Source organism: Stomoxys calcitrans, chromosome 2, assembly GCF_963082655.1.
Source record: "Stomoxys calcitrans chromosome 2, idStoCalc2.1, whole genome shotgun sequence".
Taxonomy (NCBI): domain Eukaryota; kingdom Metazoa; phylum Arthropoda; class Insecta; order Diptera; family Muscidae; genus Stomoxys; species Stomoxys calcitrans.
In genome coordinates, this window is record NC_081553.1 from 130,582,877 (window position 1) to 130,604,526 (window position 21,650).

Genomic DNA, 21,650 nt, shown 5'->3' on the forward strand with positions numbered 1-21,650 from the left:
ACCCAACTCCAAAAAAACCCATGCAAACATGAACTCCTATGGAAGATATGTATTAAGAATTTTAATTTTCAATGCAGAGCCAAAAGCATGTGAAATGTTTCTTTTATATATATAATACTTTGCATATAAGATTATACGTTACAATTGAATGGAAACTAAACATGTCTAGAGATCCCAACTAGCGACGAAATGTCGAATTTTATCAAACTATACTTTTCTAAATAATGTACTAACCTTTGCCATAAAGATATAACCATTTGTTGGTGTGTGTTGCTATCTTCGGCTTTCCTTTTCCATTTGCATCTCCTATCATTGAGCTCGTCTTGTGAGAGAAACAAACAAAAGTTGTCAAATTTAATGATTTTCGCCATGCAAAAACTTGAAAAATAAAGGAAAGTTTTAAATGAAAAATTGACACATTTTTTTATCGAACTATCCCGCTATCTTTAAGCCAAAATGGTAATTTTTTTTTACTAAATATCACAAATTAAAATTCAAGTAGGATATCTCAGTTTATTGTACATTAGGGCGGATTTATCTGAAAGGGAAAAATCAATGTAAACTTTTTTTGGCAGCACCTCCCTAACTGGTTCCCATAATACAATAGTTTTCAACTTACAGTCACTACAGCCCAATAATTCAACTACTAGCTGCTATCTTTATAAGGAACCTATATCTAAATCTGAACCGATTTTAATAAAAATTGGCAGAGGCTATCAGATGGGTAATACTACATTCCATACCGATATGCAAATCCGTCCAAAATTACTTTAACTACGCCCTTTTAAGTGTTAATCGCCCCACCCAGCTTCGAGATCTGCTTTTTTTGAAAAGTTTGGATGTTAGTTATACTTCATTCTTTTGGTTTTGGTGGTGGATTGGAGTATCCAAACCTGGCCCCGAAAGTGGATATCATATTCATACTCTACTCCCAAAAACCACATTTGAGCTACATATTGCTATAGTCGGTATATATGTGTGGCTCAGGGGAGGTTGATTGATGAGATGAATCATCCCTGAAACACTTGGCCATAAAACAGATATTCATGTATTTGAATTAATGCTTGAAATGGTCAATATATCCAAGCCGATTTGAACTAGTGTTATTCTGAATCTTAAAATTCAAGTAGGATATCTCAGTTTATTGTACATTAGGGTGGTTTTATCTGAAAGGGAAAAATCAATGTAAACTTTTTTTTGGCAGCACCTCCCTAACTGGTTCCCATAATACAATAGTTTTCAACTTACAGTCACTACAGCCCAATAATTCAACTACTAGCTGCTATCTTTATAAGGAAGCTATATCTAAATCTGAACCGATTTTAAGAAAAATTGGCAGAGGCTATCAGATGGGTAATACTACATTCCATACCGAATTTTATGCAAATCCGTCCAAAATTACTTTAACTACGCCCTTTTAAGTGTTAAGATCTGTTCGAGATCTGCTTTTTTGAAAAGTTTGGATGTTAGTTATACTTCATTCTTTTGGTTTTGGTGGTGGATTGGAGTATCCAAACCTGGCCCCGAAAGTGGATATCATATTCATACTCTACTCCCAAAAACCACATTTGAGCTACATATTGCTATAGTCGGTATATATGTGTGGCTCAGGGGAGGTTGATTGATGAGATGAATCGTCCCTGAAACACTTGGCCATAAAACAGATATTCATGTATTTGAATTAATGCTTGAAATGGTCAATATATCCAAGCCGATTTGAACTAGTGTTATTCTGAATCTTAAAATTCAAGTAGGATATCTCAGTTTATTGTACATTAGGGTGGTTTTATCTGAAAGGGAAAAATCAATGTAAACTTTTTTTTGGCAGCACCTCCCTAACTGGTTCCCATAATACAATAGTTTTCAACTTACAGTCACTACAGCCCAATAATTCAACTACTAGCTGCTATCTTTATAAGGAAGGTATATCTAAATCTGAACCGATTTTAAGAAAAATTGGCAGAGGCTATCAGATGGGTAATACTACATTCCATACCGAATTTTATGCATATCCGTCCAAAATTACTTTAACTACGCCCTTTTAAGTGTTAATCGCCCCACCCAGCTTCGAGATCTGCTTTTTTTGAAAAGTTTGGATGTTAGATATACTTCATTCTTTTGGTTTTGGTGGTGGATTGGAGTATCCAAACCTGGCCCCGAAAGTGGATATCATATTCATACTCTACTCCCAAAAACCACATTTGAGCTACATATTGCTATAGTCGGTATATATGTGTGGCTCAGGGGGGGTTGATTGATGAGATGAATCGTCCCTGAAACACTTGGCCATAAAACAGATATCAGCTTTGAGCCTTTTTTGCTATAATCCACAAATATATCCAGTTTGAAGGGTATGTAAAGAGGAACGGCCACCTACGCACTTAGCCCTGCAAAAATATCAGCAGTTATCAGTTAAATAAATTTTATTTGAGCCGCTATTGTTATTGGTTTAGGGAAAGTTTAGGGGAATGACACTACTCACAAACACTTGGCCTAAAATTTAATATCAAATTTGTTTTCTACTATCAAATTTTTATTATTTGAGCCCCTTATTGCCATAGTGGGCAAACATGGCCGGGTTGAAGGGAGTTGGAGTTGAGAGGGGGACCCTGAAATAATATCAGCATCGTGCTAGAGCACGATTTTGTTTGAGCCCTATTATATTGGGTTGCCCAAAAAGTAATTGTCGGTAATATAGTAGTAATATAGTCGGCGTTGACAAATTTTTTCAACGGCTTGTGACTCTGTAATTGCATTCTTTCTTCTGTCAGTTATCAGCTGTTACTTAAATTTCTTGCTTTAGAAAAAAAGTGCGCGAAATTTTGTTTACATTTGTTTGTTTGGCGTCAATTTTAATATGGGTACCACATGTATTGAAAGAAATTCATTTAACAAACCGAATCAACGCTTTTGATATGCACCTTAAACGCAATGAATTCGATTCGTTTTTAAAACGAATCATAACTAGAGATGAAAAATGGATTGTTTACAACAACGTTAGTCGAAAACGATCATGGTCCGAGCATGGTGAACCAGCTCAAACCACTTCAAAGGCTGATATCCACCAAAAGAAGGTTATGCTGTCTGTTTGGTGGGATTGGAAGGGTGTGGTATATTTTGAGCTGCTTCCAAGGAACCAAACGATTCATTCGGATGTTTACTGTTAACAATTGGACAAATTGAATACAGCCATTAAGGAGAAGCGACCAGAATTGGTCAATCGTAACGGTGTCATATTCCACCAGGACAACGCTAGACCGCACACATCTTTGGTCACTCGCCAAAAACTGAGTGAGCTTGGCTGGGAACTTTTGATGCATCCACCATATAGCCCTGACCTTGCACCATCAGAATACCATTTATTTCGATCTTTGCAGAACTCCTTAAATGGTAAAACTTTCGGCAATTATGAGGCTATACAATCGCACTTGGTTCAGTTTTTTGCAGATAAAGGCCAGAAGTTCTATGAGCGTGGTATACTAGATTTGCCAGGAAGATGACAAAAGGGTATCGAACAAAATGGCAATTATATATTTTATTAAAGTTCATTCTAAGTTTTATTAAAAATGCATTTACTTTCTTTTAAAAAATCCGCAATTACTTTTTAGGCAATCCAATATCAAGCATTTTGAATGTGGCGATCAAGATATTCAGGGCTACGGGTCCCGTTCAGATCCACATTAATTATGTTTTTTTTTATTATCTACATTCTATATTCAAAATCAGACACCAAGGAATAACTGTTTATATCAGTTTTTTATTATACTTTTAAATACCTTTCATTTGATATCCATACTATCCCAATCGGTTCCGATGTCCTTCTGGGGTGTTGTGGGAGGTGGGGAAGCCCCTCACCGAGAAATAAATTTTTATGTTAGATTTGTACTTTACTTTTAAATACCATTTATTTGTTACCCATATTGACCCAAACGGTAAACATTATAAGAATGAATATGCAACAAGTAAAAAGGCATTAAGTTCGGCCGGGCCGAACTTTGCATACCCATAATATCGTCAAAATCGGGTAATAAATTAAGCTTTTATGGCTTTCAGACCCTTTATCGGGAAATCGGTCTATATGGTAGCTATATCTAAATATAGTTGGGAAGCCTTATACTACTCACTGTTTCCAATTTCAACAAAATCGGATGAAAAGCAAAGTTTTCATGGGCATTATACCCTTTATCGGAAAATCGGTCAATAGAGCAGCTATTTCCAAATAAAGTCCGATTTGGCCCGTTCAAGAACTTAACCAGCGTGTATCAAGAAGACGTAACTGTGTCAAATTTCAGCTCAATATCTCAATTTTTGAAGGCTCTATAGTGATTACAACAGACGAAAGGACAGACACACTGACATCGTTAAATCGTCTTAGAATTTTACGACAATCCGAAATATATATACTTTGTAATGCCGGAAATTGATATTTCGATGTGTTGCAAACGGAATGACTAAATGAATATACCCCCTATCCTACGATGGGGGGCATAAAAAAACGAAGCTTTTTCGAAAGGTTAATTCTTCGTCCTCAAATTTGCCCATGCACATTCCATTAAGGAACAGGGGCCAACTTCTCACATATCAATTTGAGTTGTCCGATTCAAGTATTAGCTCAATGATAAGGTTCTACCTTTTTATAGCAGAGTGCAAACGTCGTGACGCAGTGCGACAACCGTTCGACTTCAAAATCGATTATTCGACTTATGGATTAGTGAAAGTCGACATAGTTTTTTTTTTGCAAAAAAATTGATTAATCGAATTTCGACTTTGGGATAACTAAACAAGCCCCAATTACGTCTCAACGTCGCTGGGGCACATTTTTCTGTTGTAAAAACTTAATAAAAAGGGTGCTAAGTTCGGTCATGCCGAACATTGGATACATAACACCTTAAGTATATACAAACAGCTATAGCAGCTATATCGAAATATGATCCGATTTGAACCAAATTCTCAACAATTCACTTTTCAAAACGTCAACTAAATTTGGTAATAAAAGTGTCTTATATGGGTTAAAGGCCCTAAATCAGGAGATCGATATATGAATACAGCAGTTAAATCCCAATATAATCCGAACTGATCCATACTCGATGAGGATGTGTAGGAGTTTAACATAGCTCACTCGACTTAATTTCAGCGAAATCGGCGAATAAATAGGCTATTTGTGGTTCAAAGAACTTTAATCGGGAGATCAGTCTATATCCCCTATATAGACTGATCTCCCGATATATATACCCAAAAAATAGTCCAAACTTAACCACACTGGACAAGGACGCCGAAGGGCTAAACACCGTTCACTATATTAAATTTTCAGCAAAATCGGGTTTTTATTGGCCTTAGACCCGGAAGATCGGTTAATATGGGGGCTATATAAGAATATAGACCGATTTCAACAAATTCGGCACAGATGCCAGGGATCTCTACACAAATAATTTTGGCAAATCGGCAAAATCGGGTAATAAATAGCTTTTATGAGCCTAAGACCCTAAATCGGAGGATCATTCTCTATAGGGGCTAAATCAAGATATAGTCCGATATAGCCCATCTTCGAACTTAACCGGCCCATAAACAAAAAAGAATATGTGTAAAGTTTCCGCTCAATATCTTCGTAGTAAAAAACCGTAGCGTGATTACAACAGACAGACGGACTGACGGATATTGCTAGATCGTGTTAAATTTTTACGATGACCAAGAATATGCATACATTATAGGAATGAATATTTCGATGTGTTGCAAATAGAATGACAAAATGAATATACCCCATACTACGGTTGTGGGTATAAAAATTGCCTGAAAGGGCGTCCCAAACCCGGAAACCACTCAATCATCCCTCCTCTATTTTTAAGAGGCTATTTCCCCCCATTTAATCGTATTCATCAAATTCTTTGGACATTTTTTTTATAGGCGGTTTAAGAAGTAAATACGGGACCTATATGGGGTTATAGACCCATTTGACAAGTATATTGGAAGCCATAACAGTACTTTCTAGTGATAAAGAACTTAAGTCGGGAAATAGGTTTATATGGGATCTATATCAAGCTATAAACAGATTTAGTCTGTACATAGAAGAAGTCATTGTGTAAAATTACAGTCAATTGATTTAGAATTTCGCCCTCTAGGGGAACAAGAAGTCAAATGAAGAGGTTTGTACGGGCGCTATATCTATATGTAAACCGTTTTTGGCCCATTTACACGTATTTGCGATCCCAACCGATCTACATAAATAAAAAGTATTCTTTCGTAAGTTAGTGTTCTTTTCACGGATAGGGCAAGATTGAATTTCCACGAATACTCGTAGGGCTAGATCTACTGACGTTCAAGAATACGCATGCTTGGTAATCTTATATACCCTCCACAATGGATCACATTTGTCGAGTTCTTTTCCCGGTATCTCTTCTTAGGCAAAAAAGGATATAAGAAAAGATTTGCTCTGCTATTAGGGTGATATCAAGATATGGTCCGGTTTAGACCACAATTAAATTATATGTTGGAGACCTGTGTCAGCCAATTCGAATAAGAATTGCGCCCTTTGGGGGCTCAAGAAGTTAAATAGAGAGATCGATTTATATGGGAGCTGTATCGGGCTATAGACCGATTCAGACCATAATAAACACGTGTTTGGATGGTCAAGAGAGGATCCGTCGTACAAAATTTCAGCCAAATCGGATAAGAATTGCGCCCTCTAGAAGCTCAATAAGTCAAGTCCCCAGATCTGATTATATGACAGCTATGAACCGATTTGAACCATACTTGGCACAGTTGTTGGATATCATAACAAAACACGTCGTGCAAAATTTCATTTCAATCGGATAAGAATTGCGCACTCTAGAGGCTCAAGAAGTCAATACCGAAGATCGGTTTATATGGCAGCTATATCAGGTTATAGATTGATTTGAACCATACTTGGCACGGTTGTTGGATATCATAACAAAATACTTCGTGCAAAATTTCATTCCAATCGCATGAGAATTTGGCACTATAGAGACTCAAGAAGTCAAGACCGAAGATCGGTTTATATGGCAGCTATATCATGTTATGGACTGATTTGAACCATACTTAGCATAGTTATTGGATATCATAGCAAAACACGTCGTGCAAAATTTCATTCCAATCGGATAAGAATTGCGCACTCTAGCTCAAGAAATCAAGACCCAAGATTGGTTTATATGGCAGCTATATCAAAACATGAACCGATATGGCCCATTTACAATACCGACCTACACTAATAAGAAGTATTTGTGCCAAATTTCAAGCGGCTAGCTTTACTCCTTTGGAAGTTAGCGTGCTTTCGACAGACAGACGGACGGACATGGCTAGATGGACATAAAATGCCGCTACGATCAAGAATATATACTTTATGGGGTCTCAGACGAATATTTCGAGTAGTTACAAACAGAATGACGAAATTAGTGTACCCCCATCCTATGGTGGAGGGTATAAAAATAATTGAAATTGTATTCAAAGTATTTTGCATCGGTTTAAGGCATAGAATGGATGAAGCTAACTGTTGATATCGTATAAGAGCGATTTCATATAGTTTTTGACTGATTGTCTGACTCGATTTCAACAGCGCATAAAAAAATAACTTTCTGACTGCAACAAATACAGAGCATTGTGTTGCATCCATGGATATTAGGTTACGGCATTATTTTTGCTGACTGGCCGAGCTTACCTCATGAATTTTTGTGCTTCCCAATTTTTTCGTTTTTCTTCCCCAGTTTTTCCGTTTTCAATACATTTAAAGAAGCATTTAAGACAACCAAAATTGACTTCCAACGTCTCTCGGCTTCACTTTATATGAGGCCAAATTGTTTTGCTTGCGAATGAATCCCTAAGTTTTTGGCCATACATAATTGTTTCGTAGAAAATTTGTTTCGCAATTGAATGACTTGTTCTCAATTGCGAAACTACTACAAAGTTAGAATTAATGGTGACAACCCAAAGTGTCATACCCATTAATCGAAAATGTTATCTGCGTGGTATCCCAATGTTAATGTTCGTCGCCCAAACACCAGCCTTGGCTAGCACTAATTGTAACATTTAGCTTCTATCGACTTGATAAGCCTAAGAAACAGACAATAAATTATTGAATTAATTATTAACAAAGGATTCAGGCGGAGGTATAAAAAGCCAACTGTTGAGCTAAACTTCATTAAGAATTCCGGACAATGGGGCTTTTATGGATTTTAATCGCCGGCTGCATATGTGGTAATAACATCTGGACGGGACTTTGTTATAATTCTTTGAAAATAATATCGCATTTCGTTATTTAGTTGTGACCCTGAACGCCATGGATGACGGAGGACAAGCCCGAGTGAATGGTAAAAATGGTTGGTACATACCAAATCCAAATGGATCCTTCGAGTGGTTTGACAACCAAGCCCTGGAGAAACGCCTAGTAGACCAAAACAAATTTGGTAAACTGGAGAAAGTTAAAAATCCTACAAAGTTTTTTCTCTATAGCAAGGTCAATCCCAGTGAGGGGACTCAAATAACAACAAATCGAAAATCAGTGGAGAGATCCTATTTTGATGCAAATAAACCCACATATTTTCTCATCCATGGCTGGCTCAATAGCTATAAAACAATATTTATTGAGAAGATTCGCAACGCCATGTTAAGGTACGAAGATTGCAACGTAATAGTTGTAGATTGGCCCCGAGCCCGTATTGGCTTTTTTTCTGCATTTTTTGCTGTACCCGGAGTAGGAAAGCAGGTTGCCACTATGATCGATTTCTTGCATGAGCAGTTTGGCATGTCCTTCGAAACATTGACTGTTGTTGGTCATAGTTATGGCGGCCAAGTTTGTGGGTTTACTGGCAAAAACGTGAAAACTGGCAAAATACACAAAATTATTGGTTTGGACCCCGCCGGTATAGTATTCTTCTACGACAAACCAGAGGCCCGTTTAGCCATCACAGATGCTGTCTATGTGCAGGTAATTCATACCGATGCGGGTAAACTTGGTTTTAAAGAACCCATTGGAAACAGTGATTTCTATGTGAATGGAGGTAATTCCCAACCATTGTGTGGACCTGAAGTAATCGGAATTTGCTCCCATTTGCTTTCCTGCTACTACTATGCTGAAGTGCTTGAACTGAACGATTTTGGAAGTATTAGGTGCGACGACTTTGAACATGCGAAAATGAAGAACTGTGGTTCTATCTTTTCGGGAGTTCGCATGGGTGCTCGCGATGTCCAGGAAGAAGTTGAAGGTATATTCTTTGTACCTGTTCGTTTCAAATATCCATTTGGTGTGCTAAACTCAACCGATACTACGAATGCGTTCACTACTTGGAGTGGCAATTGATTTTAGACTTTATATAGGACTGGCTGCAATTGCTAAACCTACATTTCTAGTTGATTAAGATGCAACTCTCAATACCAAAATAAAGACAATATATTTAAACTGATACATACTTTGCTTTATTATCAAAAGGTTAAAATTTTTTTCAAACATCACTTTTCTTTAACTATTATTTGACAATTTTCCCCAGAACATGGGAATATTAAACTGACATTTAAATTCAACAATACCTTAAGCACTTTCTGAATTTAACTGTCAATACAAATATCTGTTTTTATACCCACCACCATAGGATATGATAGGATATTCATTTAGTCATTCCGTTTGCAACACATCGAAATATCCATTTTGGACCCTACAATTGAAAGATGTCCGAATATCTGTTCATCTATCAGTCCGTGTGTCCGTCATTTGTTATCACGCTACAGTCTTTACAAATTGATATTGAGTTGAAATTTCGTCGTATTTCTTCAATGTCGTATTTCTTCAATGCGCAGGTTAAGGTCTTGAATGAGCCAAATTGGACTATATTTGTATAAAGATGACAAATAGATCGATCAGCCGACTTAGGGTCTTAAGCTAATAAGCCGCATTTATTTTACGATTTCGCTAAAATTTGGAACAGTGAGTTTTATTAGGGCTCCCAATATTTTTCCCGAGAATGGTCCAAATCAGGCTATATTCACCATACAGACCGATCTGTCGGTTTTGGGTTTTAAGCCCATAAAATTCTCATTTGTTTCCGATTTTGCTGGAATTTGGAACAATAAGTTAAACTTGGCCACCCGAAATCTGATCCGAGTATGACAGAGATCTGCCGATTAAGCCGATAAAAGCAGCAATTATAAACCGATTTCCCAGAAAATTAAAAAAATAGTGAATTTTACCAGAGCCGCCAATATACGACCCGAATATGGTTCATATCGGGCTATATTTACTTACAGCTGTTTGAACCATTGAGTGGAGCGGACGTATTGTTATTTTCCTGTAACTCGTAATAGCTCATTATTTTTTGAAGAACAATTTAAGTTACTCAATTATAGCTGCGATAGAGGTATCCATTAGGCGGTTGATGATCTGCATCTGTTTCCAGTAGAGCGGCAGATCTAGAGCCCGGGAGTAGAATGGACTCCAAAGACCCAACAGCTGCGGTGGTGGTATCAGGCCGTACCATGTTGTCTGCTACTGAAACCTCGACTGGTGGAGCGGCTGCTCCCGGCTCCACTAGCCGCAGACGACTGGTTAGCAGGGGCTTTTGACGAAGACACCTGGTTCGAGTCTAAAGGATAAGGCCAACCTATTCCTTCTTCGCATGCCTATAATTTGCCTAGGCCATCGGCCTTCCCTGCCAAACCAACACGCTCTTTAAGAGGTTGGAATAATAGGTTAGGTTTATTGAGAGGCTTGGTGCGAATGGTCCAAAGACTTTCACTGATAGGGAGAGAGATTCCCTAAATTGGGCTCGGGAATTCGCTGCACAGGCTACTGCAAAGACTACACGTCTAGATTTGGAAACTGCACCACAGACAGTCCAAATGCTGCGGTCACCTGGCCTGCCTAAATGAACTAGGGCGAAAAACAGTAAGATGGGTCCAAGAACCTTTGCTAATGACGCTAGGGACACTTTGGTGATGGCAGTTGTCGACAAGGGAGAAGAACAGGGCTGTATACCTAGGAATAATTGGAGTGGGATAGTCAATGGACTGTCATCAGTGTACTCCGATGTCCTTGCGAAATTTCCTGGATCTCCTCCAGTTTGTGACGATGCAGGCTGGTATCTAGGACGATACAAACTAATAGCCTTCGGCGATCAACGCTCGATTTGTGAGATCTGGCCAGGTGCAACACTAGATTTAGTCAGGAAGCAAGTTATTCCTTCTCGACCAATGGCGCATGCTTGGATACCAAGGATTCCCTCAGATTCTGAAGCGATACTTGGAAGGCTACGAGAATGTAATCCCAATCTTTCAACCACCGACTGGAAGATTGGTAGATTGGATGAGGCTAATGGTGACATGCAGTATTTGTACTATACTCCGACTGCCTCGCAGACCTCTACAAGTCTGAAGGGTTTGTATCCTTCACATTCAACAATTTGAAACTGAAGGTTTATAGAAGCGGTGGGGTTGGGGAATCAGGAGACGAGCAGTTGTTGCTGAACAATTGCCTGAGGAGCTATCAATTACATCGCTAAAGTCTGGCGGATTACAGGAGACAGAAAATCCCCCTGCCACAATCGAGACAGGAGGGGATGGCATCGAAACGGGACCCGACAAGCTCTGTGTGGGTGGGTCACAAAGTTGGACAGGGCTCAAAGTGCGCACCAGCTGTGGAAGAAACAGGCGTAAAAGTGGTCGCGTATGCTGATGATGTAACAATTGCGGTTAGGGCAAAGTTTCCCAGCACTCTAAGAAATATACTTCGCTCTACGTGCAGGAGCAAAGTGGGCTGCCGAAAGTGGTCTGGGTATAAATCCGTGCAAGACAGAAGTAGTTCTTTTCAGCAGGAGATACAAGTTGCCTACAGTGGAACCTGTCTCCATGGGTGGAGAGAATGTTCCATTTACAGAAAGCGCAAAATACCTGGGTGTTTTGCTGGACAGGAAACTGAACTACAGGCTCACTAATTAACCTCAAAGATCCGACACTTACTCTTGAGGTTAAAAACGATCTAATGCATGAGTTTATTGCAAATACTTTTATTAAGCACATGAATAATTAATAAAAATATATGATTCATAAGCTGAGGCAGAAATTTTAGATCAAAATCTTTATATAGCTGTTTTGCATAGATGAAATATTCTCTTTAGCACCTTGCATTCAAGTACCATATTGAAAAAAGTGAAGGTGGCGGAATTACCGGGATCTAGGTTAAGTTAGGTTAAGTAAGAGTGGCAGTCCTTTTCGGACTCGCTTAGAAAATTTTATTTCCACTGTGATACCGCAGTAGCGACAGACCAATACCAAAGGAATCGAACCAACGACACTCTTTCTTGTAATTCGAGCATGCTTCCAACTCAGCTACCGGGTAGCCTTAACAAGATCTAATTTTTGCACAATTGGAATCATGTCTACCCATAAAGTTATTGGAGGTGTAAGCCAATTTTTTTTAAATCCATGGGCCTATAAAAAGATTCACATTCTCCAATTTCTGCTGACCAAAAGCGTAGCTTTCACCATATTGGCTGAAAGATATATATAGGAACTATATCTAAATCAGAACCGATTTTAATAAAATTTTGCAATCGTATTGTAACGTTAAATAAAGCATTTTGTAAAGATAAGACCAAAATTTTAGTTTCTACAGCCTTGAAAAGCCATATCTGCTGAAATATATATAAAGGGTGATTTTTTTGAGGTTAGGATTTTCATGTATTAGTATTTGACAGATCACGTGGGATTTCAGATGCTCAGTATGCTTTGACATTTCATCATGAATAGACTTACTAACGACCAACGCTTGCAAATCATTGAATTTTATTACCAAAATCAGTGTTCGGTTCGAAATGTGTTCAAATTTTGACAAATTTTGTTCAGCGATGAGGCTCATTTCTGGTTGAATGGCTACGTAAATAAGCAAAATTGCCGCATTTGGAGTGAAGAGCAACCAGAAGCCGTTCAAGAACTGCCCATGCATCCCGAAAAATGCACTGTTTGGTGTGGTTTGTACGCTGGTGGAATCATTGGACCGTATTTTTTCAAAGATGCTGTTGGACGCAACGTTACGGTGAATGAACACATTTCGAACCGAACACTGATTTTGGTAATAAAATTCAATGATTTGCAAGCGTTGCTCGTTAGTAAGTCTATTCATGATGAAATGTCAAAGCATACTGAGCATCTTTCTCTTTGACACCATGTCTGAAATCCCACGTGATCTGTCAAATACTAATGCATGAAAATCCTAACCTCAAAAAAATCACCCTTTATATAGAAGTTATATCTAAGTCTGATCCGATTTTATTAAAATTTTGCACTAGTATTGAAACGTCAAAAATAACATCTCGTGAAAAATATTGTAGAGATCGGACAAAAATGGTGGCTTCTACAGCCTTAAAAGTCCATATAAGATGAAAGATTTATACGAGAGCTATATCTACAATAACTCTAATCCGATTCTAATGAAATATTGCACACATATTGGGACGTCAAAGAAAGCCCTTCGTGTCAAAGTTGGTAAAGATCAGACCAAAGTTGTGGCTTCTCCAGTTTTGAAAGGGCAAATAGGATGAAAGATATATATGACAGCTATATCGAAATCTGATTTAAAATAAATTTTACACACATAAAAAGGCGGCACACGAAACATCTCATGCAAAGTTTTGTATGGATCGGACAAAAATTGTGGATACTAAAGAGTTAAAAGGCCACATCGGATGAAAATATATATGGGAGCTATATCTAAATCTGAACTGATATAACGAAATTTTGCACGCACATTGGGACATGGACATGGCCCCGTCCAGCTGGTATATATATATAGAGTAACTCTGTGCCACAATCTTGGTGTAGGTTATTATAATTGAGTACTCAGACATGGAGTGGGATGTTATATGAGCATCCCACATACCCAACACCAACGGAAGGGGGTATATTCGTTTTGTCATTCAGTTTGCAACACATCGAAATATCCATTATATGTATTTTTTATCGTCATTAAAATCTAAGACGATCTAGCCATGTCCGTCCGTACGTCTTTTTTGTCCATAGGCAAGTAAAGTTTGAAGACGGGTGTTATGTATTTGACCCCTACGCATGCTGAATATGATGTAGATCGGACTATATTTGGATGTAGCTACAAGAATTGTGAATTGTGCTAGAAACCACGACGTCATTGGCTAGTTTGGTCCAGATCGGACCATATTTATATATGGGACCATGTTTCATATTGTATATATTGAGATTTTTTACCGGACTTTATGTAATGAGGTTAATGTGGTGGGTATCTAAAGTTCGGACTGGTCAAACTTAATGCGTTTTTATACCCTCCACCATGGGATGGGGGTATACTAATTTCGTCCTTCTGTTTGTAACCCCTCGAAATATTCGTCTAAGACCCCATAAAGTATATATATTCTTGATCGTCATGACATTTTAAGTCGAACTAGCAATGTCCGCCGTCTATTCGTCCGTCTGTCTGTCTGTCTGTCGAAAGCACTCTATCTTTCGAAGAAGTAAAGCTAGCCGCTTGAAATTTTGCACGTTTTGATATAGTTGCCATATAAACATATCTGGGATCTTGACTTTTCGAACCGCTAGAGGGCACAATTCTTATCCGAATAGGTTGAAATTTTGCATGATATGTTGTATTATGTCTTCCAACAACTGTACTGAGTATGGTTGAAATCAGTCCATAACCTGATATAGCTGTCATATAAACCTATCTGGGGTCTTGACTTCCTGAGCGTCCAGAGAGCGCAATTCCTATCCGATTTGGCTGAAATTTAGCACGACGTGTTTTGTTATGACTTATGGACCAAATCGGTCCATAACCTAATATAGCTGCCATATAAACCCATCTGGGGTCTTAACTTCTTGAGCCACTTGAGGACGCTTTTATTATCCGATTTGGCTGAAATTGTGGTTCAAATCGGTACATAACCTGATATAGCTGTCATATAAAACGATCTGGGGTCTTGACTTCTTGAGCGTCCAGAGAGCACAATTCTTATCCGATTTGGCTGAAATTTAGCACGACGTGTTTTGTTATGACTTCCATCAACTGTGTTAAGAATAGTTCAAATCGGTCCATAACCTGATATAGCTGCCATATAAACCCATCTGGGGTCTTGACTTCTTGAGCCACTAGAGGACGTAATTATTATCCGATTTGGCTGAAATGTGGTTCCAATCGGTACATAACCTGATATAGCTGTCATGTAAACCGATCTGGGGTCTTGAATTCTTTAGCTACTAGAGAGCGCAATTCTTATTCGATTTAGCTGATATTTTGCAAGAAGTGTTTTGTTATGATTTCCAACAGTTGTGCCAAATATGGTTTTAATTGATTCATAACCTGATATAGCTGCCATATAAACCTATCATGGATCTTGACTTCTTGAGCCTCTAAAGGGCGCAAGTATTATACAATTTGGCAGAAATTTTGTAAAATGGCTTTTCCCATGACCTTTAACATACGTGTCGAATATGATATGAATCGGTTTATAGCCTTATACAGCTCCCCTATAAACCGATCTACCTATTTTACTTCCTCAGGCCTTAAAGTGCGCAATTCTTACTAGATTTGGCTGAAATTTTACATAATGACTTCTACTATGGTTTCCAATATTCAGTTCAATTATGGTCCGAAATGAACTATAGCTTGATATTGTTCCAACTTAGCATGCTTTTACTTGTTAATTGTTACCTTTTCCGTATTTCATACGGCTGCCTGCAAACTGCAATGAAGGGGCATGTTGCTTGCTGCAAGTTTTTCATTAAGTTTAAGTCAACCTGTTGCCGTTCATCATATTAAATGATTGGGGGCTGAGTTGTATCCGATTTGCATTTGATGGATCCTGAGTTCAAATACCGCTGCCGGCAAAATGTTTACTTCAAATAAAATATTAAAAAGTGTGAAAGCAATAATTAATATTAAATAAATATCAGCCCAACAATAGATTTTTTTCTCCTTTTTTTCACTTTTTAAGCCATAAAATTTTTCGCAGTGCTACCAAAACTGCTATAACAGCACGCATTCTGTTGAAGGCTTCGTAGATGTACAGAATTTTCCGGCCCCTTACTAGGCATATTTCAAGCAATGGAACGTGCATGACATGTTGCCTATGACACTCAGTGTTATTTTGTAATGGTGTATATTTTTATGTGCGTGTACCACTGACTGTGTCTGCAAGCATGCGCCCATTTTCCCTCTTTTCGCCACTGAGGACCTTACAGGAGGCAAACCAAGGATCATAGTGATCTTAAGATGCTCATCTAATTAAGTCAGATTCTCCACCATGTCCACTTGACCACTCCCCTGACTGAAGGCAGTAACAATCCAAACCTACTAACAAGTTCTAACTTTATTTTGTTTGTATTAGCGGTGATTATGATGATTGCAACGAGCATTACGAGCAGCACAGTTCAAGAACAATGCATATGACCAAATAGCTTGCACCAACTTGGAATTTTGACATAATAGCTCGTCCCTGTACATATCCATTACTATAAACTGTTTTAGCAATTGGCTAAGTGGTTTTTTGACAGGAGAATTTATATCAACATTGGGTTCAAGCAATTGGTATGTTGTTTGAAAATATTTTCTGCATAATTTTCCAATAAATAAACTTGACGAATAAATGGATTTTTTTGCAGGCATTAATTGCAATACTTGCTGCATATCATTTTGATAAGGGCAAGAGTGTGGGGTGATTTTTTTGAGGTTAGGATTTTCATGCATTAGTATTTGACAGATCACGTGGGATTTCAGACATGGTGTCAAAGAGAAAGATGCTCAGTATGCTTTGACATTTCATCATGAATAGACTTACTAACGAGCAACGCTTGCAAATCATTGAATTTTATTACCAAAATCAGTGTTCGGTTCGAAATGTGTTCATTCACCGTAACGTTGCGTCCAACAGCATCTTTGAAAAAATACGGTCCAATGATTCCACCAGCGTACAAACCACACCAAACAGTGCATTTTTCGGGATGCATGGGCAGTTCTTGAACGGCTTCTGGTTGCTCTTCACTCCAAATGCGGCAATTTTGCTTATTTACGTAGCCATTCAACCAGAAATGAGCCTCATCGCTGAACAAAATTTGTCGATAAAAAAGCGGATTTTCTGCCAACTTTTCTAGGGCCCATTCACTGAAAATGATTTGCAAGCGTTGCTCGTTAGTAAGTCTATTCATGATGAAATGTCAAAGCATACTGAGCATCTTTCTCTTTGACACCATGTCTGAAATCCCACGTGATCTGTCAAATACTAATGCATGAAAATCCTAACCTCAAAATAATCACCCTTTATAAAGTAATTGTTAAACAAATTGGTATTTTGTCACTTGGCCTTGTTAAAACCCTTAAAAATAAAATGAGATATAAAATGTTTTGAATGTTTGTTCCAAATTTTAATAATTTTATAAATTCAAAATTTACCTCAAGCCATGGCAGCCTCAGTTATTTCTCATAGAGATAAAATTGTAATGAAGTTTTTGCTCAAAATCTAATTTTTATGAAATTTGTTCTAAATAATTTTAAATGTATTTTTTTTCTATAGACAATATTTAGCGTAACATTCTCTAAAATTCAGTCAGGGCCCGACCCCCTCAAATTTTTCTACACAAAAAATTCTAATTAAATACTTTTTAAAGATCCACCATGGATCGCATTTGTCGAGTTCTTTTCCCGGCATCTCTTCTTAGGCAAAAAAAGGATATAAGAAAAGAGTTGCCCTGCTATTAGAGCGATATCAAGATATGGTCCGGTTTGGACCACAATTAAATTATATGTTGGAGACCTGTGTAAAATGTCAGCCAATTCGAATAAGAATTGCTCCCTTTGTGGGCTCAAGAAGTAAAATAGAGAGATCGATTTATATGGGAGCTGTATCGGGCTATATACCGATTCAGACCATAATAAACACGTATGTTAATGGTCATGAGAGTATCCGTCGTACAAAATTTCAGGCAAATCGGATAATAATTGCGACCTCTAGAGGCTCAAGAAGTCAAGATCCCAGATCGGTTTATATGGCAGCTATATCAGGTTATGAACCGATTTGAACCATATTTGGCACAGTTGTTGGATATCGTAACAAAATACTACGTGCCAAAATTCATTCAAATTGGGTAAGAATTGCGCACTCTAGAGGCTCAAGAAGTAAAGACCCAAGATCGGTGTATATGGCAGCTATATCAGGTTATGGACCGATTTGAACCATACTTGGCACAGTTGTTGTATATCATAACAAAATACTACGTGCCAAAATTCATTCCAATCGGATAAGAATTGCGCACTCTAGAGGCTCAAGAAATCAAGACCCAAGATCGGTTTATATGGCAGCTATATCAGGTTATGAACCGATTTGAACCATATTTGGCACAGTTGTTGGATATCATAACAAAATACTACGTGCCAAAATTCATTCCAATCGGATAAGAATTGCGCACTCTAGAGGCTCAAGAATTCAAGACCCAAGATCGGTTTATATGGCAGCTATATCAAAACATGAACCGATATGGCCCATTTACAATACCTACACTAACAAGAAGTATTTGTGCAAAATTTCAAGCGGCTAGCTTTACTCCTTCGGAAGTTTGCGTGCTTTCGACAGACAGACGGACGGACGGACGGACAGACGGACGGACATGGCTAGATCGACATAAAATTTCACGACGATCAAGAATATATATACTTTATGGGGTCTCAGACGAATATTTCGAGTAGTTACAATCAGAATGACGAAATTAGTATACCCCCCATCTTATGGTGGAGGGTATAAAAACCCCGAAATGATCACCCTGATTTATTCAATTTTTAAATAATTATATCAAATAAACCATTTCGGGTTTTCCTTGGAATATTATAATTCACATAAAAGTATTTAAGATAAGTATACTAAACAGTATTTAAGATTAGAACAACTTCCAAAAGATGCACAAAATCATGTGTACTACGAAAGAAATGTATTTTGCCACAGAAAGAATGTCGTCATTACACAAAAGTACGTGCATTAGGAAAAGTACAGCTAATGGTTCGGGTTGTCGAGTGTGGTTAATGTGGTAATTGTATCAAAGATGCGTTTTCGCTATTAATACGATTCAAATGCAACAACAAATACCAACTCACGGCCCTTAAAGCCATCACACCTAATATGGGAAACAAACACAAATTGTAAAAGTTAATGATGATTAAATTATAGTTGCTTGCTAAAACTCATTTAAAACCAATTGACGCATAGAAAGAATGACCTATTGAAATCATAAAATTTGTTAGTGAGTAAATAAAATTGAGCGCAAAAAATTGAGCCCATACCTGAATATAAACTGATATAGCCCCCATAAAAGCCGAACCGCTGATTTGACTTCTTGAAACCCTAGAAGCCTCAATTTTTAGCCGGTTTAGCTGAAAATTGATACGTGCAGTACACTTAAGCCATCCAATGCTGACGTTTTATTCTCCTAGATAGGTTCACAAATATATATAGCTACCATATATACCGATCTTCGGATTTGACTTCTCTCTAAGCCTTAGGTTTTGCCCGATTTGGCTGAAATTTGGTACTTGAAGTACAATGTCCTCAAATACTCACAACGAATCTTACCCCGGTATGTTCATAAATAGATATAGGCCCCGAAAAACCGATTCCCCGATGTGACTTCTTTAGACTACAGAAGCCTCAACCCGATTTGGTTATTACAAAATTTTTCAAATACAAACTTAGTTGATAAGGGTACGTTAAGCAGAATCCATGGTAATGGAAACCAAAGATTCGCCACGGTCGAATTTAACATGCTTTTATATGTAAATTTTATACATATTTATAAAGTAAACAACATAGAATATAGTATTGCTAAAGTTAACCAACTGTAGGCTACCTATACAAAACCATTACAACCATTCAATTGTGTACAATTGTTTACATAAAGTTTGATAAGAAGGTAACACTGAAACCATTCGAAACGACCTAGAATTATAAGCGAAGACTTACAAATCAATGGCATCGAAACGGGTGTTTCATATTTGAGTCGTTAATTCTAAGCAATCTTGAAAATTATCGCATTATTCAGCATATTGCCACAGTTCCTTGACTCGTCTCAGATATGACTAAGGCAGGCGCCAATAAGTTTCTGTGATGGTGTTTTACCAGATATTAAATTTGATTTTTCTGATAGGAATTTCTCCCACCATATAATATTGACTACATTGTAATAGAGATATGGATGGTGAAAGCGTGCATTCATGATATGTTACGCTATAATTATTCTTATCAGTTGCGTTTGCGACACACAACCCACACAAAACGTATTAGAATTATTGAAAAAAATAATACTTGGTTGTCTCCTGCACATTACAAGGAAAATAATTTATTCTGCATAGCTACCGAAACGTCGAAACGAATATGCATCCAATGTTTACAAATAATGGCTCAAGATTTGAAAGGATCGCACCCACACCAAGCGCCGATATTTAATGAAAATTTTTTATTTTCATGTATTACTTAAGCTCTATCTTATGTATAACAAGTAAAAAGGCGTTAAGTTCGGCCGGGCCGAACTTTGGATACCCACCACCTCGGGTATATATGTAAACCACCTTTCGTCAAAACCCGATGAAAAATTTATACCTTATGTCCCATAGCAGCTATATCAAAATATGTTCCGATTTGGACCAAATACTTATAGGTACAAGTCATTGTTCAATTGTGTATAATAAAATATTGGTCTTTTAAGTAGATAAATCTAAAAATAAACTGATCTGAACCATATACGACGCAGATCACGAAAAAACTAACATAAGTCACTGTGTTAAATTTCAGTGAATTCGGATTATAAATCCGCCTTTTATGGGCGCAAGACCTTAAATCGAGAGACCGATCTGGGCCAAATTGAAGAAGGATGTCGAAGGGCCTAACACAACGCACTATCTCAAATTTCGGCAAAATTGGATAATAAATGTGGCTTTTATGGTCTAAAACCCCAAATCGGTTAATCGGTCTATATGGGGGCTATATCAATATATGGTCCGATAAAGCCCATCTTCGAAGTTAACCTGCTTATGGACAAACAAAGAATCTTTGCAAAGTTTCAGCTCAATATCTCTATTTTTAGAAACTGTAGCGGACGGACGGACATGGCTAGATCGTCTTAAATTTTTACTCTGATCAAGAATATATATACTTTACAGAATAGGAAATGAATATTTCGATGTGTTGCAAATCGAACGACAAAATGAATATACCTCCATCTTTCGGTGGTGGGTATAAAATTCATTTTGTGTTTGTTTGTTTGTGTGTTCCTTATAGACTCAGAAACGGCTGAACCGATTTTCTTGAATTTTACACAGATGGTGCATAATGATCCCGTGGTGAAAATAAGGTACTAAATTTTTTTATATCTGAAGGGGGGTGGGCCCTCCTTACTCTAATATTCAGAAACTCCAGATTTCGGAAATGGGTGGTGCGATTTAAGCCAAATTTTGTTTGCTCTCTTATAGTAACCTAAAAACAACCAGTAAGGAAAGGAAAAAGTCGGGCGGTGCCGATTTAATAGAAAGAACAGATATCCACATTTAATTTTAAATACCTATTCTTACGATGGTACGAAAATTGTGGCTTCTACAGCCTTAAAATTCGAAACGCATAAAAGATAAATATTTGGGAGTTTTATTTAAATCGATG

General features: G+C 37.6%; 2 protein-coding genes across 6 annotated transcripts in view; both read left to right on the top strand.

Moving 5' to 3' along the window:
* LOC106093483 (RYamide receptor) overlaps positions 1–21,650 on the top strand; it is an 814,074-nt gene that overhangs the window by 273,476 nt on the left and 518,948 nt on the right. The gene's annotated exons all lie outside the window — the stretch shown is intronic.
* LOC106086748 (phospholipase A1-like) lies at positions 8,288–9,307 on the top strand. Its single transcript, XM_013251543.2, has one exon. It carries the CDS (start codon positions 8,288–8,290, stop codon positions 9,305–9,307), a length of 1,020 nt encoding a protein of 339 aa, XP_013106997.2.

Excerpts from the sequence above, each read along its gene's own strand:
- LOC106086748 (XM_013251543.2), top strand. The coding sequence starts at position 8,288 with ATGGATGACGGAGGACAAGCCCGAGTGAATGGTAAAAATGGTTGGTAC.